Consider the following 26481-nt stretch of genomic DNA (forward strand, 5'->3'; position numbering starts at 1 on the left):
CCTGGGTGCGCCTCGGGCCGCTGCGCTCCTGGCCAGCTCCCCCCAGCGCCTGGGAGGCGACCCCCGGTGTGCCCGGGTTCAAAGGCTCCGCAAGGCAGCTCCAGCCCCTCTGGGGGGCGGGGAGGCGACGAGGGTGCTGCAGGAGGCAGAAAAGCCCGAGCCCACAGCCGGCCAGCTCCGCGCAGGGATGGGCAGCGCGCTTTGAAAGTTTGTGACCGCGGCAGCCAACTCCTGGCGGGAGCTGGAGACGCAGCGAGTGAGCGGCCAGCCTCGAACCCCCGCCGCTGGAGGGCGAGGCCAGCTGTGCCTGGCCCCAGTGCCCTTTCGCGGCCAGAAGCGGCCGTCCTTCTGGCACGGTGCTCCGGCGCCTGATCTGGGTTCATGGAGCCGGGGCTGTGGCTCCTTTTCGGGCTCACCGTGACCTCCGCCGCAGGTAAGCGCACGGGGCGGGTGCGCCTCTCCTGGCGCGAGTGCACACAAAAGGACCTAGGGCGGGGGATCCAAGGCACCGAGAAGATGTGCGTTGCACGGAGCAAACTCTTGCCTGGGCTCTGCACTCCTGAAGACGCCTGGGGGCGGGCTGGGGAGCAGAAGCCGCACGCAACTACTATCCCCACAGGCTCTGGGGGTTGCAGCTCGCTCACGGGCTGGAGACCTGCTGCCTGGGCCGACTTGGTCAATTTTTCAGGAAACTGGGGACTTTTCAGAAAGTTGGCGAACTATTGAGAGGCTGTGCAAAACGCTTGCAAAGTTTTCAGCGGGTGCAGATAGCTTGCAGGCTTTTCACAGAACACGCAGATAGCTTGGATATTTTTCAGAAACGGCGCAGAGCTTTGGAAACTTTGCAGACGTTTTGTCTGCTCCACCCGCCTCCTAGGTGTTTGGGGGTGGCGGGTGTTGAGGGGTCTGCACACTCAGCTCAGAAGCCCCTCCATCTGCCTCCTACAGGATTGGTGCCCTGCTCCCAGTCTGGGGATGCTGGCAGGCGCGGAGTGTCCCAGGCCCCCACTGCAGCCAGATCTGAGGGGGACTGTGAGGAGACTGGGGCTGGCCCTGTCGAGGGGACTGTGGCCCCCACAGCTCTGCAGGGTCCAAGTCCTGGAAGCCCTGGGCAGGAGCAGGCTGCCAAGGGGACCCCTGAGCACCACCGATCCAGGCGCTGCACGTGCTTCACCTACAAGGACAAGGAGTGTGTCTACTATTGCCATTTGGACATCATTTGGATCAACACACCCGAGTAAGTCAGCCTTGCACGGTGGGGAACGTGGCTCCCAGGCCTGGCCCACATCTGTGCATTCCCAGGAGGACCTCACTCCACCCCAGCCCTGCTCAGTCAGCCCAGAGCCTGCCCTGGCACAGCTTTTAGCTCTTGCTGGGGCCTCCTGCCAGGTCTCTTCTGCAGGTCATCGGTATGACCTACATCCCCCCGAGGGCTTGACCCAAGAGAAACTCAATCCTGAGCTTGATCCTGTGGAAGGGGGAGTCCTCCCTCTGAGTGAAGGGAACTGACCAGAGGGATTAGATACCTGAGAAGTCTCTCTGAGCTTCTTTTCTGAGATAGAGGAAGCCCCGAAAGTTTATCTCATTCCTCAGGGGATAAGGGGGCTCATACTTGCTGCTGACCCCACCAGGATCCAAGGGGTTCGCAACCCCTTGAAAGCGTACTGCTCTCCAGGGAGTCTAAGGGCGGCTTTAGCTGAGCCTGAGAGAACCTGTGCAGTTCACTTCGGGGGGGGAGTTTTCCTGGGACAGGCTCCCTTCCTCCTGGAAGGCCCACCTGGGCGCCCAGGCAGGGTGACCTCTCCTCAGCTCGTCCAGGACCTTCTGCAGGCTGGCTCTGGTCGCCCACTGCCATGGCCACAGAGGGCCTCTCCTTCGCTCCTGCAGTCCTCAGGAGCTCTCTTCTCCTAGGACGTACACTGCACCATCCTGAATTTGGCTTGGGGTTTGTCCTGTGGGGAAGTCAGCTTTCTCCTGGGGTCATGTGGAGAGAGTGTAGCTGTGACATGGGGGGCTTTGGTGACTCCCAGTGTTCAGGGAACCCCTTCTGTAGACATGTCATCTTGCAAGCCATACAGAGGGCTTGACCTGGCTTGGGTCACCAACCCCTTGGGATTTGCTTTCTCATCTCTAAGATCTGGGACTTGGACCAGACGCTTCTAAGTTCTGTTCTCTGGGTGTTTGTGGGATCTCTTGGGACCCCAGCTTGCACCCTAATAGGGATTCTTAGCTGGGAACTAAGAGATGGTTGTGAATGCAAACCCCTGGAAGCCTGTAAAGGCTACTTTGCCACTGTGTCCGGAGCCACCTTGATTCATGTTCCTCACGGTTCCTTTATCCACAAGCCCCGTACTCTGAGCCCTCGGTAGCAGCTTCCATGCAGCTCACTCACCTACCTGTATCACGGGCACCTGAAAAATGAAGTGCAGCGGAGGGTAGTAAACTCGACGGGGTGGAAGGTCTTTCCGACCTGGGGACAAGACCTCTAATCACATCCGGGATAGGTCTGGAACATCACCCCATCATGTTAGAAGGGCAGGCAGGGTGACTTCACATTGAGCCAGCAGGACACTTGCACAGGGACCCACACTCAGGACTCTGGCTCGGCTTAATGTCCTGCTGTTACTGTCTTGAAATCCTTAATACCTTCTGAACCAAGAGCTGCACCTTTGCATTTTCTCCTGGGTCCCACTCTGTAGTATGATAGCCAGATTTGCTGGCTGGGCTGCATTCACCTGAAACAGAGACGATGAGGGGTGCCTCCCGGCTTCTCTCCCTCTGTGGGGAAGGTAGAAGCCATGCGTGTTGTCCTTCATCAATTGCCCCCTATCCTCAGACAGTGATGGGAGTCACCTTTCCTTTTAGCCCCTGCACCTTAGCACTGCCCTTTCTGATTCTTAGCCCACTGGCATTGAGTCCTGACCAAATTCGCTTCGTAGAATGGAAGGCACTGGGCAGTCACCAGGAACTGAGTTCTTGTCTTGGCCAGAATCCCCAGCTGTGACTCTAGAAGGAGAAAGAAGAAAGCTAATGGAATGACAGGCAGGGACCTGGGGTGGCGGCAGCGGGAGAAGATTTGGAGACCGTCTCATTCGCTGCCCGTTCCCCAAGCCCCAGAGCACTGGCTGGGGAGGAAGCGATGACTTGAGTCTCAACCAACACCCTGCGATCTGTTTGCAATTCTGTCTCATACACCCTGCGATCTGTCTGAAGTCCTGTCTCATGATGGTGAGTTGGTCCTGAAATGAAGCTGCGGCTCTTTGACTTTTTCCAGGACAGCCAACTTGATAACTTCCCCCTAAAGTGTGATTTACCTCTTCCCCTCCTTCCTCACCCTGGTTCAATTTAAACACGAAGAAAGAAGGATTAAATCTGGTGTTCATGCGTCTCCTGAGCTACTTGGAAACAAGAATGACAATAGCCAGACTTGAGCGTTTGGAGATTAGACAGGCAGAATAATTTTTATGAGGCAGAATTTACTGAATGGCCTCCTTTCTCCCTCCCTCCCTCCCTTCTTTCCCTTCTTCCCTTCCTTCCTGAAACCCTGTGGAAGCGTAGATAGGTCTATTTGCCATCTTTAAAATACCTCAGACAAGACTGCAGCTTGAGAAAATGGGCTGTAGTGACAGGGAACCTGGACCCTGAGGAACTCGGGGGAATCTAATAAAGTGACTGAACTGAGCAAAAGAGGCACCGGAAGCAGGTGACAGTCTTTTCCAGCGGTTCTAGAAATGTGACCATTTGGTCACAACCCCACCTCGCGCGAGTTCCTGTCTCCTGGCTGTCATGCCCTCTCCGTTAATGGACTGGCCTCACTCTCCCAACTGCTCCACCAGCTGTGGTTTCTCACTGTCCCAGTGGCGGCTGCTTTGGGCACCTGAAGGAGCCTTCATTCTTGTGCCTCCATCGGGGGTCTTGAACTTTGGGTGCTTTTCACCTTTCAGCGTCTTTCCTCCCATGGCCCATCCAGCTGCATGAAGATAGACTCAACGCTCCTACTTTATCTTTGATGGAAGTTTCTCTGAGTACGGTCATTTATGCTACATTCGAGGAGCTAAGATGCTGGAGGAGGAGTGCTGGGAGTTACTTCGAGACCCATTCCGCAGCTCCCGGGGAAAGTTAACTGTCTAGTTCAGTCTCAAGAGACTACTTCGTCTCTTAAGCCTCTTTTGGAAAGAAGGTCAGATTCCTCGCTGTCCCTCCCTCCTTCTTTCTTCCCTGCCTCTGTCCTTCCAGACCTGAGCTTGGTCACCCTTTTCTGTCAGCACCCAGCCTGGCACGGGTGCTCAGGAAATGCTGGTTGACTTTTGGCTGAGTCCTGCCGCCTGGGTACTCCGGCTCATCTTTGCTGTTACTGAGCTCCTAAAACTCCGGTGCCTTCTCCCACGCAGGAGGCCTCTTCCTCCAGCAGCACGGCTGCTCTTCAGGGGACCTGCACATCCCTGGAGATGGGTGTGGGCAGGAGAATTCTTCCTGGGGATGTTGCCCATAACTTCTGTGATGTCTTCCAAAAACTCCATGGCCCCAAAGAGGAACCAAATCTATATTTGGCCTGTCAAGGCTGCTGGGGTCACAGCTCATCAATGGGAGGCTGTGATTTCCATTTGCCGACTGTGCTAGGTCCCCCAACCCCACAGAGTCCCCAGACCATCCCACCCCTTCCCGCAAAAGCAAAGTCCCAAATCAGAGAAAAACATGTCCCATCCTATTGTCATGGAAAATTTGCCAAGAATAAGATAGTAAGGGGACAGGTGGTGAACAAGAGGTCTGTGTGCTGATGTCCTTGTACATTGTGGCTGTTCTCTGTGAGCAGACTGAAGAAACAGAATGTTCTACCACGTAGCTGGGGACTGTAGGAGTCAGGGTTCGCCAGCGAGACGGAACCAGTAGGGTGTGTGTGTGTGTGTGTGTGTGTGTGTGTGTGTGTGTGTGCAGATTATGCCAAAGGAAATATTTGGTTGCTCTTTGGGGGCCATGGGCTTTTTTGGAGGATAAGACAGAAGTTATGGGCAATGTATCTCCAGAAACATATATATATATGGAGAGAAAGAGAGAGAGAGAGAGAGAGAGAGAGAGAGTTAGTTTAAGAATTTGGCTTACACTACTAGGGGGACTAGCAGACCAGAAATCTGCATGCCAGTAGGCTGAAAATTCCCAAGAGAGTTGATCTTGGGACGTCCCATGGGATCTGCACGACAGCCCCATTATTTGGGGTTTGAGACCAGCCTGGCCAACATGGTGAAACCTCGTCTGTACTAAAAATACAAAAATTAGCCAGGCATGGTGGCGCGTGCCTATAATCCCAGCTATGCAGAATTATTTTCTGTTCAGGAACATGTGTTTTCTGTGAAGACCTTCAGCAGATTGGATGAGGCCCACTACATTTCAGAGGATCAGCTGCTTTGCTCAAAATCTACTGATTTAAATGTTAATCACATGTCAAAAATGGGCACAGTAGCCTAGCCAAATTGACACCTAAAGTGACCCATAACAGGGATATCAGCTCGAACCACATTTCACAGAGGACCAGCCCCTCAGAGCCTGGCTGAAGGCTGAAAAGCTGTCCATCCAGTGGTTGACTAAGCTGTGGGGCACCCAGCAAAGGGCCCTACTGTGTTCCTTCCCACCCCATGAGCTGAGAGGTCTTGCCATCTGTTCATTCCTCTAAGGACATTTGAGGGAGGCATTGTGATGCTGGATGATGACTGTGTTTTCCAAACCAAAATACGACACACATGGGCTGGTAAGTAGGAATGCAGTTATGAAAAGAGCAGGGCAGGATGTTGCAAACCTTGACCATGGTGGAAAATCTGGGATCTACAGTCCCCACTTGCGGAGAAGACTCCAGAACCCAGGAGTGCTGCCCTGGAGTCCTGGTCATGACTATCTGTGTAGCCTTGGGCCAGGAGTTGCCATTGCCTCTCTGTGCCCCTCTGGCAGATGCAGACATCAGCCACTCCAGGACAGCGACCTGCCAGGTCTCTCTTAATCCCAGCAGTCTGGTCAGCTCCTACCAAGATGCCCAGTCGTAAGGAGAGAGAAAAAAGAAGAATTAACAAAACATTTAAACTTGTATTTTAATGTATTTTACTGCAAAAGGGCAGCGTCTCATTCTGGCTTTCCCTTCTGTGTTCTTCAAGAAAGGCATTTTGGCATGGTCTCAAGAAGAGACATTCCACATTTTAGAACACTCCTATAGAACGGCTGGATCTGGAACGCCAACTTCCTGCCCATGTGGACCCAGCTGTGCACCACAATATGGTTTTGGGATCCTGATAAAAGTCACCCTGGGCCAGGCGCAGTGGCTCACACCTGTAATCCCAGCACTTTGGGAGGCCGAGGCAGGCAGATCACTTGAAGTCAAGAGTTTGAGAACAGCCTGACCAACATGGTGAAACCCTGCCTGTACTAAAAATACAAAAGTAGCTGGGAATGGTGGCTGGTGCCTGTAATCCCAGCTAGGGGGAGGTTGAGGCAGGAGAACTGATTGAATCCGGGAGGTGCAGGTTGCAGTGAGTCAAGATCACGCCACTGCACTCCAGCGTGGGCATCACCCGGACCTGTGAGCCATACCTGGCAGTATTGTTGTTGGAGATGTGGCCATTTGAGGCAGATGGCCAGTCTTCTGGCTATTACGGTTTTGGAAAGGAGTCATGTTTAATCTGCTACTAATCATGATGCCATGCATGGATGGTGAGGATGTCGACCATGATCGTGACCTCACATCATCTCATGGCATCTGCGTGACAGCCCCGTTAGTTGGATGCTGTTGTCTCTGTAGTTTACAGGAAGAAGCTGAGCCAAGGAGGCGGAGTCGCTTGCCCAAGGTTACAGTTTGTGAGTAGGGAACTGGGCAGCCAGCCCAGAAGTTTGGCCCTGACGCGTGCCCTGTAAGCCTCCTGCTGTGGGAACATTCCCAATGTGGGCTTCTTAGGTGACTAATATGCCATCCTAGGTGACTCCTGCTTTCATTTATTCAATGTGTTTTCCTTGAGTGCCTCACCTGGGTCAGCACTGGGTGGGGCTCTGGGACCCAAGAATGAATAAAAGACATAGTTCCCCAACCATGGCTGATTCAGGGGGGTTTGTCTTTTTGAGACAGTGTCTTGTTCTGTTGCCCAGGCTGGAGTGCAGTGGTGCAATCACAGCTCACTGCGCCCTTTGCTCCTGGGCTCAACCAGGTCTCCCACCTCAGCCTCCCGAGTAGCTGGAACCACAGATGCGTGTCACCACACCTGGCTAATTTTGTAAAAAATAATTTCTTTTTTTAGAGATCGGGTCTTGTTTTATTGTTAGGGCTGGGGTTTTGTTGTTTTTGATAGTGATGATTCATATATATAATTCTATATAATCATATATTTGCCCTTTTGCAAGATTATTTTTGTAGACATATGTTAACACATGGGCAAAGCGCAAATCCTTTGTCTATCACATGTCCTAAATTTTATTCTGGAAATGTAGCCTTGGCTTACACAGAAGGACATGAGTCTCCTTTAGCCTACCAGAGCCTTCGTGGTTTCTCTGTAGGTAAGAGGGGCTGGTTGAGTGTACACTCCAAGCAAACCAAAAGGTCTATCCTGATGTCATAGATGCAGGGACAGAGGGGGCTGAGTTTGGGGAAGAAGGTGAGGGACTCCCAGGCCATGAACTCTATTCCTGGTGCAGGATTTTTCCTTTCTTGGCTTCTGCTCCATGCCTCCTCCTGTCTTCTTGCTTCTTGGTGTGGTTACGGGAGCAAGGCAGACAGAAGGGATGGGTCTGCTCAACTCCATCTCTTCTTGCAGATCCAGCTTCAGACTTCGGTTCAGAGACTCCTAGGGTTTAGAGAGAAACAGGGCCTGGGGCCCACTCATCCACATTGCCACATGGAGGAGAAACACATCCATTTGTAGGGGTTAAGAGCTCAAATTCTGGGCTCAAATACCTGGGCTGGAATCTGGATCTGCCACTTAGGCGATGATGCCTCTGAGACCCTCAGTGTCCCCATCTAGAGAGTGGGGGAATAGATAGCACTTTATGAGGAAAGATGTTTTCAGGATGACATAAGAAAGTACACAGGGCGTGGTTAGCACAGCGCCTACAATCTAGTAAACACTCAGCGTCCCTGAAGACGGTGGCCACAATGATAACAATACAACCTCCAGCCCCGCAGAAACCTTCCTGGGCCAGACCCAGTCCTCCTGCCACATTCCATTCTGTGATTGGAGGAGGCTGGCTGGTGAATAGAAAGTCCTTTCCCAAGTGCTGCTGGGGTCCACCTCTTTGGACCATCTGACTCTGATTTTAGCCCCTGGAGTGCCCCAGAGCACGCTTGTACACCCTGTCCCCTGCAGGATGGTCTGTTAGCTTCAATTAGCAGATGGCTTATAGACCCTGGGAAGAGGTGTGGCAGGCTGTCTGCTGTCACTGATAAGTAGCCTGATAAAGACTCAAAGGTTGCTGGGCTGGGCTGAGATTCAGTCTTGCCCTGTCAGCCCCTCCTTTCTGCTTTCTGTAGCTTCCCTCTCCCCTTGGTAACTCACTGGAACTTTTCAGGATTGGGGCATGGCGCTCATTGAGGGCATGGGTCTGGGGCTGTGTCAGTGAAATAGGAGGTAGGGGCAGTGACTGGGGTGGTTGGGGTGTCAGTTCAGGACAGGAGGAATGATCTGTTTTGTACTTCTTTGTTAAACACCTATGCTAAGAGCCCCGTGAGGCACCTGCGGCCTTCCTGGCCTTGGTATGTCCAGCAGAGTAGATATAATGCCTTGTAATTTGCAGTTGAGGACCCCATGGGACCCCAGGAGCCTCATTTCCAACCTCACCTGGCATTGCGCAGGACCTGAAGTGGGTGTCAGCAACCGGGAGTCACCAGGAAGCAATTGAGGAAATCCTACAGACATCCGTTTATAAAGCATCATTTCATGATGCGCTTTTGAGACAGCCATGTGAAAGAAGAGGGTTTTGGCCAGACTAAAAGGGATCCTGAGCTTCAGGTTCTGACTGATCATGGTTTCAGGGGTTTTTCCCCCTCACGTAACCATTTCTCTCTCTTCCTTAGAAACTGGCACACTTTTGGTACCCATTTTGAGTTGGAGTGGCGTATTTCTTAGAACACGAGGCGGCAAAATACTTCTTTAAAATTGGAGGGACTTAGGGCACAATTTTGCAGTTGCTTGGAAAAGTCAGCCCTACAAGGACTTTCCTGTTGGGCACGCACAGGCAGAAAGCCCCATTTTCTGCCCCAGCGTCAGCATGAGGGGTGAGTGGTTCAGGAATAAAAACACAAACTTGGTGGAATGCAACTGATCTCCACTTGGGAGACAGAGGGACTTGAGGCTGGAAGGCAGTTTGATTTGTAGGAAGAAAACTTGGTACAAAGAGGTTGTGACTCTTTGTGACCCTGAGGGAGAATTTGGATTTCTGCTAGATGAAAGGGCCATTGCAGTGAGAACTTGGCCTTAAATCTGAAGGCAGATGAAAGGCTCTGATGTGTCTGGTGATGTTTATTCCTGCAAGAATTTAAAACAAAGGAAGCTGGGAGGCAAACAATGCTTCTGCTTTATAATTCCAGCTCCAAACCTCAGAGGGGGAGCTGTAAAGGGTGACCCTGTCTACACCACCGCCCTGAGTTCCAGTGTATAGGAAGTGGATGGTCTCTGTTTTGCATGAGAAAGTGACCTGTTCTCCTTCCTTGTCACATTTCAGTTGAAAGAGTGTTCTTCAAAATCAGAAATGCACACACATATACACGCACACTCTTACCCCTTTTGGGATAGAAATTGATTGTACGCAGAAGGAAAATAAATCACAGAGCGTGGCTGAGTGTAGTGGAGGACAGCCACATGTGCATGAATTGCTTGTCCAGCAGAGCTTTGGGTGCTTCTGAATCCCAGCTCACCCCCGAGGCATCCCAAAAACAGACCAACAGGACGAAGCATGGGCTGTCTTTCTTCTCTGCCCCACCTCAGAGTGTGAAGGCTAAGAGCTTTGGGAGAACTTGGAGACTTTCTTGCGTCTGGAAGCACTGGCCTCCCCTCCTTTTATGGCCTTTTCAGGGCACATGTGGTGGGAGCTCTTAATAAACTGTAACTCAGGAGCAGAACAGTCAGGGAGCCCTGTTCCCTGGCTCAGTAATTTGAAAACCAGAAACAGCTTAGTTTCATATGCATTGATGAGAAAGGTGCCGACAGACATGGCCAGTAGCATGACTGGCCTGCTGGTGGACACTCTCACACCACGGCTTGGGGAGTATAAAGTAGTTCTGCTGAGAGTCAGAAGCAACTACATGAGACAGCAGAGGTGTTTGTAACTTTTCTGGATTTTTAGAAATCTGATTTCCATGGGTTTCTTGCAGGGCTGAGAATAGACTGGGGGTGAGTGAGGCGCTCTCTCAGGTACAAACTTTCAGAAGGCACCAAAAACTCAGTAGGAAAAAATAAGTAAAATGTAATGCACTATTATCAGAAAACCAAAATGAGTGCAGAAAATTCACAATCGACCAAATATTATTTTTAATAAAGACAGGATCTGGCCCTCAGCTTGCTCCACTCGCCTCACCTGCCTCACCCTAATCCCAGCCCTGGCGTCTTGTTTGAGGATAAAGCCTGCGTCTCGAATAGAGACTCAGTAGTTTGAGGTAAGCGATAAATCTATTGGAGCTTTTACTGGGAAGGAGTCCTGGTCCAGACCCTAAGAGAGTGTTTGCATCTTGAGCAAGAAAAAATTGGAGGCGAGTCTACAGAGTAAAGTGAGAGCAAATTTATTAGAGAAGTAACGAAACAAAAGAATGGCTGCTTCGTAGAGCAGTGGCATGGGCTGCCTGACTGAGTCTACCGCAGTTATTTCTTGATCATTTGCTAAACGAGGGGTGTATTCTTCATGAATTCCTGGAACTGACGGTTCCCCCTTTCTGGACCATAAAGGGTAACTTCCTGATGTTGCCATGACATTTGTAAACTGTCTTGGCACTGGTGGGAGTGTCTTTCAGCAGCTAATGCATTATAATTAGCATATAGTGAGCCCTGAGGACAACCAGAGGTCACTTTGGCCGCCATCTTGGTTTTGGTGGGTTTTAGCCATGTATATATATATATATATATATATATATATATATATATATTTTTTTTTTTTTTTTTTTTTTAACCACATCCTGTTTTATTAGTGGGAGTCTTTGTGACTAGTGTCTTGTGTGGACATCCTGTCTTACCCAGTGACTGAGAATGCCTCACCTTCTGACAATGCAGCCCAGTAGGTCTCAGCCTCATTTTACCCAGCCCCTATTCAAGATGGAGTTGCTCTGGGTCCAACACCTCGGACAGAGCTACCCAAAGGGCATGACACAAGGACACAGACAGTTAGCTTAGGTGGAGCATGAGAGTGTCTTTACTGCCATTGTGATGGTGAGCATAAGTCTTGTTCATGAATATCTTTTCCATCCTTAACCTGATATCTCTTGAAAATTAGCAAGGGTGTCTTCTCTTGCTTTTTTTAGATTATTCAAAGGTGTGTATAATGGTGTTGGCATTTCTCTCTGGGGATACATTCATTCTTACAAAAATACTTGCTCCCTGTTTTCCCTCTTCCCTTTCCACTGCCGGGAACTATTTTGAGCCCTGTCTGTCTGCAGCTTTGAATAAAGTTATAATGAGGCTGGGCCAGGCAGCTACGGATTTCTCAGGCCTACTTCGGCCTGGAGTTCACCAGTGTCACTGGGGGCTGGGGAGAGAAACTCTAGCCTCACTCATTTGATGCATTTGGGTTGTACCAGACGGAGGGAAACCTGCTGTCTCTCGGATTCCATAGACGACTTCATTCCCCATGCTTTGGAGGAGTTTGTTTCTCTGATTTTTATTTTTCAGCCGTCAGTCTTGAAAATCACACACCATATAACAAAAACAGAGGTATTTTTCTGCTGTTCTCCTTTCCTTTGACCCCCCTAATGCTTCCTCCAAATATCCTTAAGTGCATGGGTACCATAGGTCTATGGTCCAGTGAGCTGATGGTCTAATAAATTCTGTGACTTTGAGATTATTTTTAAACTCGGTCTTATGATAATAGGCCATGGAAGAATGTGCAATGGTGAAGAACATGAGGAGCAACTCGAGATCAGAAAATGTCTTCCACCTCCGCTTCCACCTGGGGAGAACAGACATTTCACAGCGTGCACACCTGGGGGAAAGGACTCCAGGCACCCTAACAGTTTGGCTTAAGGCTCTCTAAATGCAGTCTATGAGATCCTGGGAACCACTTATCTTGGGTGGGGCGGGGAATCCTGCTTTGAGTTGTGATGTTAGTGTTGGGGTAAAGGTCTAAGGCCTTCTGCAGTAACTCAGCCTTTTAAGGATGTTCAAGGGATGGTGAGGGCCTTCGAGAATCTCTGAGTGGAGTTTGGAGCCAGAGGGACCCTGTAGAGATCCAGCCAGTCCTTTTGTTTCTCAGAACCAGAGGAAAGGTGCCCACATTTCCTGTGAGTGAGTCATTGGGCCTAGAAGCCTGGGTCTGCCAGCCTAGTAAAGCGTCTGTTTTACCTCTGCTACCGTAGCCATCTATGCAGCCTGGTTTGTCTACCACGGTGCTGATGTGGCCTGCAGGAGTTATTGCCAAGACATAATGCTTCCACTTCGAGTAATCTAGAGGCCACAAGTAATCTAGAAGGTTTTCTAAGAAAACTCCTTAAAGACTGGCTGGGTAAGGACAAAATAACTGGAGATCCATTGAGTCAGCCAAGGATGCCATGTTTGGGCCACCGGGTAGGGCCGGAAAGTGATGGCTTATGTGGACCTCATTCATTCATTCATTTAACAGATATTTGTTGTTGAGATATTGGGACCTGACTGAGCACCTATTTTGAGCCAGACATGGTGTCAGCTACCCTGGACAGAGAGGTGAATGGGGGAGACACGACCAGCAGCGTGTCTGGACAAGGTCTCACTGTTGCTGAGCCAGGGGTTTGTGCCTGGGCCAGACCCCATCTCTTAAATGAAATGAAGGTAGTGGCCCTCTTTCTTAGGTCTGATTGGTAGGGGTCAGTGGTCTGATTGGTAGGGGTCAATATTCTGTTTGCAAAGGTGTGTGATACTGTTAAAATTCTCAGTCAAGTCCTGGATAATCCCAAAGGTTTTTTGAGGGGAAAGGAGAAACATAGAGCGTATTTTTTGAAAAGGCAACAATTAACCCACAGCACATTGCTCACTGCTTTTGACATTTCCAAATATTCTAAAATCATGGGCTCTTTCTGAGGGCTGCAGGAGATGGACTTCCCACCTCGTGGGGCGGTGGGATGAACGATCTGCCTTGGGTCCTCCCAACTTTAAGCTGTGAGAATTTTCTGCAGCAGAAGTAAAGCTATGAATTGCCGGTTCACTGTTCCCATGTTTAGGAAGCGTAAGGTTTGTATAATAGTCTTTAGAACCAGAAAGTGCCTGTGTGTGTTCTCTGCTTGTATAATGAGGTCACTGAGGAGCTGTGTTTCCTGGCCTGTTTTCTTTCCTGGAGGTTGGAAGAGCACCCCGTGGGCTGTCTGGCATAAGGCCTGGCCCACAGCAGACTTTCCTAAGCATTCGATAAGTGCGCGAGGAGTAAGTTCAGTAGAGAACGAAACTCCTGAGGTGGTCAAATGAGTGTCGGGGGTGGGCTCTGAGCCTCCCGGGAAGGAAGGGATAGCATGCCTGCCTCCACCTGCTGAAGTGGACTGCTGGGGGAGAGGAGGGGCATGTCATGCTTCCACCTGCAGAGGACAGACATTTCACAGTGTGCACACCTGGGGGAAGGGACTCCAGCCAGCTTAGTGTGCTGGGTTTGCTGTGATTCTGAACATGCTCTTGTGCATTGTGGCGGTGAAGAGAATTGTTTTTTTGGTCAACAACAAAAAAAAGACTGCAAGCCTTCCTCTTACACTCAAGAGGCCGTGGTTGCCATGTCGTTAAAGTGAGGTTCAGGGTCCGCCAGAGTTCACTGGTCACAAGCGACAGAAACCCAGTCTAGCTGGCAAAGCGCGGGAGGACTTCATTGGAAGGATGCAGGCTCGCTCCCAGACTGGAGGCAAAAACAAGCCCTAGGCTCTGAAAGGAGTGGGGCCAGGGTAGGACCGGGGGCCTGAGAGTGTGCCCAGTGGACAAGGTGGGGCGGGGCCGCTTGGCAAATCACAGCTTCAGAGTGTTTTCTGATCTTGAGTTGCTCCTCTCAGGAGTCTTGGGAGAGAAGGGGTCCGACTGGCCCAGTTTAGGTCTCCTGATCAGTCCTCAGGCAGAGGAAGGTGAGGCCTGGCGATTGACTGTCCCCCAGGGACCTCACACAATGGGAGGGGGATAATTCTCCAAAGAGAAGATGGCAGACTGGATTCTAGGAGACAAAAATAACCAATGTTGGCCTCGGGCTCCAGAGAACTGCCTGCTTCTCAGTCCGTGGAGCGCAGGTGCCGCTGTTCCTGGTCCGATCCCTCCCCTTTGTCTCCAAGGGTTGGTTGTTCATGCGTAGCAGCATCCACTGGATGTCCGCTGAAGCGAAGGGTCACTTTCGTGGGCCTTTGAATAGTCAGCCACTTCCACACAGGAGACCATACTGTGGGTACGCTGCTGGAGGGCATTCTGTTTTCTAAGGGTATTTGGATTAATCTTCCTGTTTCACTCTATCTTACTCATTAGAGCCACATTCAAACTGGTTCAGATTACAGAAGGTGATTGACACTTTCCTCCCTGCCAGGGCAGGCATTTCTAAGCTTGGGAGAGTTGATGAGTGGTGCCTTCTAGGGAATGTAATAAAATCTGAAATTGAGTTGCAGTTAGAAAGCATGCGAGGGTCTAAAAGTTGCTTCTCCAGGGAATGGCAGGGGGTGGTATCCGATGACTGCTGGTGCCCGGCAGCTGGGGGCTGCCTCCTGACTGTCTGCCAGTGGGAAAGAGTTGTTTCTCCCCATCTTGGCCACAGGACAAGTCACAGAGCCGTGTCTTCTGTACAGTATGTCCTTTGGGCCAAAAGGCAATATTGCCTCTGCCTTCCCAGTTCGGAAGGAAAAATTCGAACCAAGGAAGTAGATCGTCAACTTGACATGTCTCCTAAGTGTGACATGAACACGTTCTGTTGGTTGGAGGGACACTCAAGCCACCAGCTGGGCTATTTAAATGAAAACAACAACATCTCTATTTGTAAAGAGGACAGTAGTATCAGGTACTAATTTTGTTCATGTGTCATCTGACCTGTCTTCGCTTTATGGAATCAGCCACTAGACTAGGAGTTGTAAACTCAGATGCTCCTGAGGGCCAGACACACAAAAAAGAGGAGTGAAGGGGGCCAGGTATAAAATTACTGAAAATGGCGTGGACTGGGGAAGAATGGAAGGCTTATGCCCAGTCTCCGGCATCACTACTCGGCTGCCATGCTGGAATATGAGGTTGGTATTAGCATAACTTCCAGTTCTTCAAGAAAAGCTGGAAATTGGGATGTTTATGTGAAATTTTCGGATTTAGCAAAAAACGCCATTGACAGAAAAAAGCTGACAAAAATGCCAATTTGCTAACCTCGGTACTGGATTAAAACTGCATGGGTTCAGCTCCCTGCCCCTTGTCTGTCTTTTTATAAGTGTCACCCAGCGTCTACCCCAGCGCCTGCATGTTGAAAAGCAGTTAGCAAATATTTGTTGAATGCTACTCAGTTGTGGGGGCTGGAATGAAAACTGGGTTTTCAATAGTTTGATAAACTTTCCTAAGAAGTTAGAATCTGGTCAGTGAAGCTCCTTTTGCTGTTTCCAGACTGGCCTTTGAGAATATCTTTGTCTCTTCTTTAAATTTCAGATACAGAGGCTAGCTTCCTGATCAGAAAGATGGAGAATTGTTAATTCATTTATGAAAACGCAGCACAGAACTTAAAAACAGAATTTTTAAAACAAAAGTCAGCTTTCCTTATTTAAAAACTTCTTGTAGAGTGAAATAAGGTGTTTTCAATGTGGTATTGCAAATGAAGAGTGAATATGGGAAATTTGGGAATGTAATATTTAATAACACTTACACGTGATTTTTGGGAAAACCTGACAAATACAAAACATTTCACAAATAAGACTCTGATGCCACTACACCAATCAAATAATGAATGTTCTGAATACATAAGTTGAGTGATAATTTATTATACGAACACACACACACCACCAGAGATTGCAAATGGAGGTGTGCTGGAGGGTATTTTGTTTTTCCTAGGGTATTTGGATTAATCTTCTCACCTGCTTTTTTGCATGGAGCTCTTGCATGGAGTGTTATAACTGGGACAGGAGCAGATGGAAAAAACTGCCTACCTGTATAAAGGATTGCATTCTGAAGACCCCATTGTGTTACAGGACAGCAGGCCACAACCACTGCTCAGTCAAAGGCTCTTCGCCAATTTAACTTCACATCCACGGTCCACCATTAAGTCTTTCCTGCTCACTCTTTAGTCAAAGGCTCTTCGCCAATTTAACTTCACATCCACGGTCTACCATTAAGTCTTTCCTGCTCACTCTTCAGTAAGCAGCCAGTGAGGAAGCAGGACACAAATAAAATGTAAATGCTCATGAGATATGGGCGTAAGTGCTTGTGAGCTGGTAATCTGCCCACAGAAGGGTGTCCAAGGAGGGACCTTGTGGCCTTGGGCTCTTTATTACCCTTCTTTATTGCCAAGGCAAACATCTCAAATGCCAGCTTAGTAGATGGGACTTTTCTGATACCATTCACTTGACCTCCCAGACCAGATAAATAACAGCAGTAGCTACTGTTTGCTTGCAGCGGACTCTCTGCTGGGTATTTTCCACGCAGGATCTCCTTTGCTTTGTCCAACCACCCTTTTGTCAACCAGGAAGTTGCTGAGAGGGCAAAGTGATCATCACATAACGTAAGAACAGTATTACCAGGTCATGTGACCTGTGTGTACCTGGCACATACCTGTACCTACTGGCGTTTTTTTCCTTCTCCTGTTTTCGTAGTGCAACAGCATCTAACTCCTGAAGGCATGGACACATAGGGATATCCCTTTCGGTGTCTCTGTGACACATTGTTACTACGTATATAGTGGATGCTTAAAAATGTTGGAGATTCTTTGCAGTGATTTTTGCGGTTACTGAACTCTTTAGGGTGAAAGAATCCAGTCTTCCCAGACTAGAATGATCTCAGCATGAACTGGCAGTTGCTCAGTCAGTAGTCTATTTGCCTGGCCTTGTGTGCGGCCCATGGTGGGTAACAAAGAAATAAAAGACGTGCCCTCTCCTTTTGGGGATCTGGTAATCTGCCTTTAGACATGGGTAAGAAACACCCAAACCACGGGCTCTGTGGGTTAGAGGACTGCCTCTGATGCCACTCTGGCCATGCCCCCCACCCCACTGCAAGAGCCTGTGGGACTCAAAGCCACATGTACCCTCTTCAAGAGCATGTTCTGGGTATTCAGGGGCTGAAATTCCCTACTCACTCATCCCCAAGACCACTTCCAGGGCCTGCACAGGTATCCTCCAGGGCCTGACACTTGGGCATGAGCAGGGTTCCAGGTACCTATCCCCAGGCCTGCAGGTGACAGCTGCTTACAGGCTGTGGGGGGGAGGAGCTTGGAGGAAGCAGCCTGGGGCATCCACAGGGAACCGTTGAAGGCAGGTTGGCGTGGGATGGATCAGGGTAGCAGAGAAGGCACTGGGTCTCCACCACACTCCGGTACGGAGTGGCCAGGTGCCCAGGACTCGAAATCAAGGCTGGATCTGCAAGGCATTTGGAAGCCGCATTTGTCCAGATAGGGGGCATAACACTTTCTCCTTTAAGAGCTTATCAGGTTGACTGAAGCCTCCCTGTGGGAGGTGGGCCTCCATTGTGGACTCTTGTTCCACTCTCTACAGTGTCAGGGGCAGGCCCTGCTGTGCCATCGGCTTCCCTCCCACCCACACAGGTTGGCCACCAGAGTGCATGCCCAGAAGGCCCAAGGCTTGGTGGAGGGGTTTCTGTGCCTCAAGGCTGTTGCAGAGAGTATGGGAGAGGGCCCTGCCTCTCTCAACTTTCTCTGAAATCACCAGGGCTCATTTGCATACCACCATTTTGCTTTTGGTGACTGGGGAAGTGCTAAACCTATTAACAAATGCCATGCTGCCTTGCTTCCTTCCTTCCTTAAAATACGTTGGAGTGCTTTGGCTCAAGTTGAGTGGCTCTGCAAGTGCAAATGCATAATCAGCTGACAGCAATTTCAAAATTGCAGGTCTTGCTGCTGATGGAAAAATGGGAACGTTGTTATTCCTTGTGTGTAATTTTCACCAAGAAATGGGGGGCTGAATTTAATGTCAACACTTAGAAATTTAATGTGGCCCTATTGCTGGAAAAATATACCTTTAGCCAAACCCTGCCTTAAAACAATGTCTGCATTGTCTTGCTGCACCCCTCACCCCCATTTCCCATTCCTGAGAAAAAATGGGCTTGAAAGAGGGTTCAGCTCAGTACAGGGCTGGATCCTGCCCTCCGTCTCCATTTCCTGGGCACAGATGGCTCATCAGCGGAGCCTGCCTCTGCCTGGAGGGAACCCACCACCTCTGTTTGTTGAGGAAATTGGGTGGGAAGGAGTTAGGGGGGAGAACAAGAATGGAGGAATAGGGTGGGGGCAGTTTTACATTGTTGTGTCCAACCCAGCTGGGAGATGGGGGCGGTGGGGGTTTCCTTTCAAGCATTAGGTCACTGTGGGGCGCCCTTGCCCAATTTGCCCTCACTGCCTCAAAAAGGCTTCCTGGTGTGTGTTTCAAATGAGAAGAAATTCAATTTGATTTGATTTTAAAAATGCAGAGTGTGGCTGGGAGTGGTGGCTCACACCTGTAATCCCAGCACTTGGGAGGCTGAGGTGGGCAGATCATAAGGTCAGAAGATGGAGGCTATCCTGGCTAACATGGTGAAACCCTGTCTCTACTAAAAATACAAAACAAAACAAAACAAAAACAAAAACAAAAACAAAAAAAAGCCAGGCATGGTGGCATGCACCTGTAACCCCAGCTACTGGGGAGGCTGAGGCAGGAGAATTGCTTAAACCCGGGAGGGCGGAGGTTGCAGTGAGCCGAGATCCCGCCATTGCAGTCCAGCCTAGGTGACAGAGCGAGACTCTGTCTAAAAAAGCAAAAAAGAAGAAAGAGGGGTTATCAGGACTCCCTTTGAGATGGATAATTGGTGCTACTCTGTGGGGTTAATGGAAACCAAGGTGGTTACTCTTTGGAGACTAGCAGAAACACCACAGCTTATGGGAAAGTAGCATTGGCCACATATGTTTCCTCTAGCTATTAGTAATTTGTCCCTCAAATCAAGTCCAATAAAACTAATGAGTTAAGCATCTGCTTTTAACTTCTTCCCACTGAACTGCCTGGCAGGTACCTCCTTGTTCTCTGGGGAGCAATGGTTTGGATGCACGCACTTGTTAAAACCAGGTTTCACGGGTTTGCTCTGAACCACGCCCTCACACTCCTCCAGCTGATGCCAACCATGAACAAAACTGGTTAACAGTGTCAAGACTTCTTTATAGCGCGGCTCCTCTTGAGGCTGGCTCCACCTTCAGCTGCACGGCTAGGGCTCGCCCGCCTCTCAGAGGGCATGGAGTGCTCCTTCTGATGTTTGTGTCTTTGAGGAAGCAACTTGCAGAGGCCAGGGTGAATCTCTAATGACTGTCTTCTCATTAGCACAGACTGCAAGCCCTGTTGTGCACATGGAAGAAACTCAGTTCAGACCCAGGGATGGCTTCGGGCTGCGGGGTAGGCAGGTAGTCTGCTTAGGGCGAAGACCCGGACCAGCGTGTAGGTTGTCCCAAATGCCCTTGGCACAGGAAGAAAAACCTCTGGACAGGGTGCTATGGTTGTTTTTAACTATTTCTTGGCTTTCCATGGGGGTGAGGTGGAGGCCCAGGTGGTACTTCCAGAGCCAAGGAACAAAACCTGCCCTGGAGGGGCTACGCCAGCCATGGTTTGGTCTCAGAGAGACTGAAAGCCCACCCCTGTGCACAGCGCTGAGTCCCAGGGCATTCAGGCCACACCTGCAGCCGGTGCCTTGGGTGAGGCTGAGGGCCTTGAAAGGGCAGGCACATGTGCCCAGGTGCCTGCTGGGCTCTGAGCAGGCTGGCTGCTGCCCAGCTACCCAGACCCTCCATGTCCTTCCATGCCCTCAGTCCCAACTCTTCCTGGGGGTTGCGGAGAGCAGAGGATGCACAGTTCCCTCCAGAACCTTCCTAAGACCCAGAGCTGTAGCAGGGAGGGTGTGAACACGCGTTTCTGAGACCTCAGCCAGGTGGCAGCTCTCACTCCACACCCTTGGGGGCCCCTGAGTGGGGAGGCCTGGGCATGCTCACCTAACATTACCCTGTGCTTTGCAGACGGACTGTGCCCTATGGACTGTCCAACCACAGAGGACGCTTCCGGCGGGGCAAGAGGTCTGCGGGGCTGCCTCCGGGGAGCCTGCCGCTCTCACAGCGGCCGCACCTGCGCTGCGCTTGTGCGGGGAAATACGACAAGGCCTGCCTGCAGTTTTGCACCCAAACTCTGGACGTCAGCAGGTATGACACCTCCTCTAGCTTCACTCATTTGCAGACGTGAATCAACCCTTGACTTGGCCAGGCCAGGGGCTTCTAGGAGCGTGCAGGATGGTTCAGTCACAGCCTGACCGCTGTCGTCCTGTGGGCCAGAGAAAGGAGATGCTGAGCCCAGAAAAGACCCAGGTCCTCAGCATCAGGAGGGCGGGAGGCGCCATGTCCCCACCCACTCGCTGCCTCTCGGGGCAGAGGCTTCACCGTGGCTGTGGCTGAGTCTGCTCTCCAGACATTGTTTTTCTGGCCTGCACAGCACACTGTGAAAATCTGAATAAGTTGCCAACACTTAAAAGATGGAAGAATTAACCCCCGCCGAATACATATTTTTAGCCTTTTTGAAAACAGCACATGATAAGAGCGCAAAAGGTTTATTGGGGGAAAAAAAACCAGCATGTAGGACCATCTGGCCTCAGAGCCCGCCCATCGCTTTGGCCACTATTGGCTGGAACTGAGTGGAGGCATCTCACGTTTGAGTAGGATGTTGAATATCCATTTACCTGTGTTACTCATTGATAAATTACTTTGTGGCCCTTGGAGGCCCCCAAGTTTGAGACCCTGTGGTCTGTCCTGGCTGCTTTAGGGACGCTTGTCAATCATGTCGAATGGAACCAACAAGCAGACTCCACGTTTGAGCCAGGAGCTTTGAGCTGGTATTCACTGAACAGGTATTCCTGTGAATGCTTCTTACTCCTCTCCTTCTTAACTTTGGGCCAAGATTCATGAACGCAGCCAGGCAGAGCAGCCCATTCAAAACCCTTCCTGGAGCAGGCATAGGTGAGCTGCCCTGACGCGCACAAAAGAGACATAGACAGAGGTGGGCTCCTAACAAGGCAGACACCATAGCACGCAGGACCCCAGGGTCTGCAGTCTGCAAAACCCAGTGTGAACTGGGTGTGTTTTTCCTCCTTCTGGGCTTTTAAACATCCGATGAATAACTGAGTGGTGAGTATATTCTGTACTTTGGTAGAAATCCACCCACCGAGCACTCAGCCTTCAGAAACTGTGCCTGAGACACAGTCCTTGGGGAACGCACTAATGTGCTCGTTGGTGGAGAAGAGGAAGTCATAATTTGACACCGAAAAACCAGCCACATGAAAAGGCAGGTTGATTCATTAAAACCAGCTCTCTCCCCACAGTAATTCAAGAACAGCAGAAAAACAGACAAAGAAGAGGAAGGGAAGGTGAGAGGTGCCAACAGAGGCCAGTGTCAAAGGAGGTGAAGATGTGACGTGTCGTTCCTTCGGGGCGGAGGGTGTTTTGAGGGGGTGGCATTTGGTCTAGTCCTATGGGTACCCCAGATCTCATGGGGTGCTGCACCCATAGGCAATGGTACCTTTGGTGGACCGTCTCTGGGGGCAGAGCAGGCTGAAGCTGTGGACGGTTGTGGTCACTTGCCTGGCCCCGGCCACCCTGCTGTGTGTCCTGGGAACCAGCCCTTGCATCCCTCGTAGCTCTGGGCAGTGACATCCTGCTTGGATTTCACCTGGCTTGGAGAAAGCTGGCCTACCACCACTCTCAGAGGCCCCGCAGGCTGCTCTACCCAGGCTCACGCTTCGCCTCTGCTTCCTTAGCAACATGTGGTCTTTCTCCTCAAAAAAAAAAAAAAAAAAAAAAAAAAAAAATCATTTCTTCTTTTCAGCAGCTGATTCTGGACAGAGGTGGATCACAGCAGCTTGGTAGCAGGTCCTTTGGTGCTCCAATTCATTTTATTATTTTTTTAACCCACTTGTCTTTTTCGTATGAGAGATCCTGAGGGTTTCCTGTAAGCAGACTGGTTTTCTTTGTCACTCTATCCATCAGAAGTTGTTATTAATGACTCAGTGGCACATCTGCAATGGGATGGGAATTTATTTTCATAATAATGGCCTGGAGGTGGCTTGGGTTTCTACAGGGACTGATCAAGAGAAGATGAAACCATGCTCAGTATACAGGAGGCTTTCCAAATTGGTGGCAGATCGCTTCCAGTCTAGTCCAGAGAGGGATCTGTCAGCATCCATAATAAAAATGCAGCGGGAGGAGGAGGGCCGAGGTGGCAGAGACCGAGCCCGGGAGAGCATGAGTCAGACCCAGATGGTCCCACTTGGCCTCTTCATTCTTTTTCTTCTTTTTCTCGTCCTCACCCCAAACCAAAGCTCCTGTCAGTGAGGGTGGGATGTAATTAAACCCATCCATCCACTGCATCATTTATTCATTCACTTATGCATTCGTTCAGCAAAGACTTGTTGAGCACCTGCTAGGGGCTGGGCACCATTCTGGATGTTGGGGACACAGCAGGAACAAGGCCCAGGATCTCTTTTATGGAGCTTAACTAGTGGGGGATGCAGACAGCAAACAAGTATGTACAATATAAAGCAAGATTGCAAAGGATAACAGCAGGGATAGGGAGTGTGGGGTGGTTGTAATTCGAGATGGGGTTGATGCGGCCTCGTGAAAAGTGTTCTTCCAGGTCTCTACGACTCATGTAAAGCTCTTGTAAGAAGTTTTACTTGGGAAGAAAAAGTCTTTTATGAAGCCAATGTTCTTGCTTTCCTACAAGATTCAAGTTAGTAATTCCCAGACTCTTATTCTCAGAGTGGAATCTGCCGCCGTCCTTAGCTTGTGATAATCAAAGACGGGGCCAGGCTGCAGGAGGGCTCCTAGCGGCCGTGTCTGCCGCCGTTATCATTGTCACACCTTTCCAGTCTAGTGGTAGGCTCGGGAATTGCTGAGAAGCACTGGTAAAAGGGTACGTACAGTTCCAATCAGGGAACAGGCTGGAGAGGCAGTGGGAAGACATTCCATTTTCAGTTTCACAGAGCTACACTTTCATAACATACCTTTTTTTTTTTTCTTTTGCCCCCTTTCCCCAAGATAGGTTGAAGTCAAGGACAGACAAAGCAAGCAGGCTTTAGACCTCCACCATCCAAAGCTCGTGCCCAGCAGTGGACTCGCCCTCGCTCTGCCTACCTGCCCCTGCTGCCTCTTTCAGCACGGAGCCCCTTAGGAGGACAGGCCTGCAGCATCCTGGTCTCAGGAGGCTTCTCTCATAGCTTGCACACAGTTCAGATTCCCACCTCTTTGTGGACAAGAAGTGAATTCGCCTGGGGCAGGAAACCCACCCAAAGAGTCGCCACTTAACAATACCCCCCTACTACAAGAATGCCCAAATCCAAATGACCCCAGTTTTCCTAATGGGTAAAATGATCCCAGATGTGCTCCAGACCATGACGCCCGCGGCTCTGGTTTCGTGCAGGAAATTGTGTTTGAGAGGTTTGGCAAGTTGGAAAGCCACTTACTGGCTTTTGACATGACTTCTCTGGCAGAATAAGTGGCCTCCAAAGCTAACTCTCTGCAAATGTAAACATATGTCCATCTTGTAACAAATGCGAAATGCCCATGCAGCAGGAGCGTGTGACTTTCATATCCTGAAAGTCAGACCTAGAATAGGCCGCATGGCGTACGTCAGTGAAGGCCACGAGGCGTCGGCTTTAGACACGGATCATAGCTGTACAGGAGTTTATGAATTTGAAGCTTATGGGATTTAGGCAGAGAAATTTTCAGCTGTGCTTGATACCCACCAAAAGAATGTATCTCGAAAGAAGGAAAAAGAAGAAAAACGGAACCTTGATGTTTGTGACAAGAAAAGGAGACAGTATCTGCAGTATGGAGCCTGTTCCTGTTCAGTGACTGGCCCTCTGTGTTCTTTATAGACACCAGGCGGATACACAACGGAGTTCCCAGGCCTTGTTTGCAGGAAGCCGACTGTAAAGACAAGCCCCCCAGCTCAAGGCTATTAGGTTGAATATTTGCTTTCATGAATAAATGTGGATCTTTGGGGAATGGCTTCAAAATAAGCCATGAACACAAATTCTTTGTAAATTACGTAAATTCCTATTTATCTACATAATTGGCAACAACTGGGAATTGTATCGCCTGACAGTTCAAAATCTCTTTCAGCTGCACTCTTCCCGCCAAGCTGAGCTTACCGTGAGTGTGGAAATGTGACTCTGCCACGTGACCCTGCCTGCGCAGGGGAGAGGCCGCCCATCTCCCCACCCAGCTGCAGAGATAAGAACCAGCATTTGAGTGGGTGTCCAGGGCCCCTATGGAGACATTTAAGATGGTGTATGACAGAGCATTGGCCTTGACCAAATGTCAAGTTCTCTATGTGTATTTCATAAGTTATTACAGGTATAAAAATGATGACCTATCATGAGGAAATGAAAGTCGCTGATTTGCTGGTAGGATTTTGTACAGTTTAGAGAAGCAATTATTTATTGTGAAACTCTTCTCCAACTCCTTCCTGTGGATCTGTTCAAAGTAGTCACTGTATATACGTATAGACAGGTAGATAGGTAGGTAGGTTTTAAATTGCGTTCTGAATCCAAACTCATATTCCTTAGAGCTTAAATTACATTTTTAAAATGCATATGCGCTGTTTGGCACTGTGGCAAGATGGCATCTCAGAGAAACCCATTCATTGCTTGAACACTCAGAAAATACTGTCAAAAGCATAATAAAAAAAATCTAAAAGTTTGCTCTGATTTGTGGGTTTTTCCCTCACCATCTTTATATGCATGGTTGTGCATCAACTTTTCATGGACCTCTGGAGAGGACAGGAAGGAGTTGTGTTTTGGGAAGCAGAATCCATCTCAAGTCAATTATGGAGCTAGATGAGGGGCTGCCTGAATATTAAGAAAGAAGCGGGGTTTGGGACCATTCCAAGAGCATAAAACATTGACAGCAGTGAGGGAGAAACCTTTGGAGAGAGCTGGGTTTTCCCCCAGCACCCTCCTGCCTTTCTAGCAATGGGGAGACTTCCTTGTTGCCCTGACAGAGATTGCTGTGCAGGTCAGGAGTCTAGGGAGAGGGTGCTGCTGGGCGCCCAGGAGTCTAGGGAGAGGGCGCTGCTGGGGGCCCGGGAGTCTAGGGAGAGGGTGCTGCTGGGCACCCAGGAGTCTAGGGAGAGGGTGCTGCTGGGCGCCCAGGAGTCTAGGGAGAGGGTGCTGCTGGGCGCCCGGGAGTCTAGGGAGAGGGTGCTGCTGGGCGCCCGGGAGTCTAGGGAGAGGGCGCTGCTGGGCGCCCAGGAGTCTAGGGAGAGGGCGCTGCTGGGGTCTCGGGAGTCTAGGGAGAGGGTGCTGCTGAGGGCCTAGGATTCTAGGGAGAGGCTGTAGCTGCTCAGAGTTCTTGACAAACAAGGCAGAAATGATCACAACTGCAAACCTTTAAGGCTTATTAGAGAAGATTGGGGATATTCGGAAGGAGTGTGGTTTTCTTCATTTTCTTTTTTTCTTCCTTTCCTAACTTCCCCAGCTGCCTTTTGAATCAAGAATCAGAGACCACTGGATGGGGGGAATTGGAAAAAGGTCCAGCCAAAGAGCAAAGAGAAATGCAAGACGAGCAGTAGTTTGGATGGGTACCTGATCTGAGAAAATGCAAGAGCCTCTTGTCTTAATTAAACTTCGTTTAGAGAGTTTTGACTTTGATGTATTGAGATAGCGGGGTGCTCATTTATTCTTCAGGATGTGAGGCAGCACATGGCAGGAGCTGCCGTGTTCACTGGAGGCACTAACCGGACCTGGGGTCCAGAAGCCCGCCCAGGTGCCACTGAGGCCCCAAGCAGAGGACAGCCAAGGACTTCCGGGAGTCGTGGGCACTCCGAGGCCCAGATGTGGCAGGCTTTTCTGGCATCTGGGTGGAGGAATGGAGGGGTAGGATGGAGTTGTGAGCAGTTTTGGCTACAGAAATTTTAGGGCCCCTGGCTTAGAAGGAATAAGAACTTCAGATGGCATATTAAACCATGAGTGTCAAGCCCTTCTGAACATGGGATCCTGTTTACCTGGGAAGGTTGCCAGCAGATTAAGCTCAGAAAAAAGCTGTTGAGTCTGGAGACCTGGATTTGACACCAGCCTCTCCAGGTAAACCAGCCTTAAACTCTCCAGCCTCAGTTCCTTTCTTTTTCCTTTTCTTCCTTTT

The 26481-nt window shown here is 50.0% G+C and overlaps 1 protein-coding gene across 1 annotated transcript; it reads left to right on the plus strand.

Moving 5' to 3' along the window:
• Positions 1-24153, plus strand: EDN3 (endothelin 3). Its single transcript, XM_074406721.1, is given in 6 exon segments — positions 1-433; positions 949-1237; positions 20314-20493; positions 21663-21676; positions 21679-21742; positions 23377-24153. Coding segments are annotated over 6 exon segments (732 nt in total). The 5' UTR covers positions 1-381; the 3' UTR covers positions 23510-24153.
• The last annotated feature ends 2328 nt before the right edge of the window (positions 24154-26481 follow it).

Source organism: Saimiri boliviensis, chromosome 9 (genome assembly GCF_048565385.1).
Source record: "Saimiri boliviensis isolate mSaiBol1 chromosome 9, mSaiBol1.pri, whole genome shotgun sequence".
Classification (NCBI taxonomy): Eukaryota; Metazoa; Chordata; class Mammalia; order Primates; family Cebidae; genus Saimiri; species Saimiri boliviensis.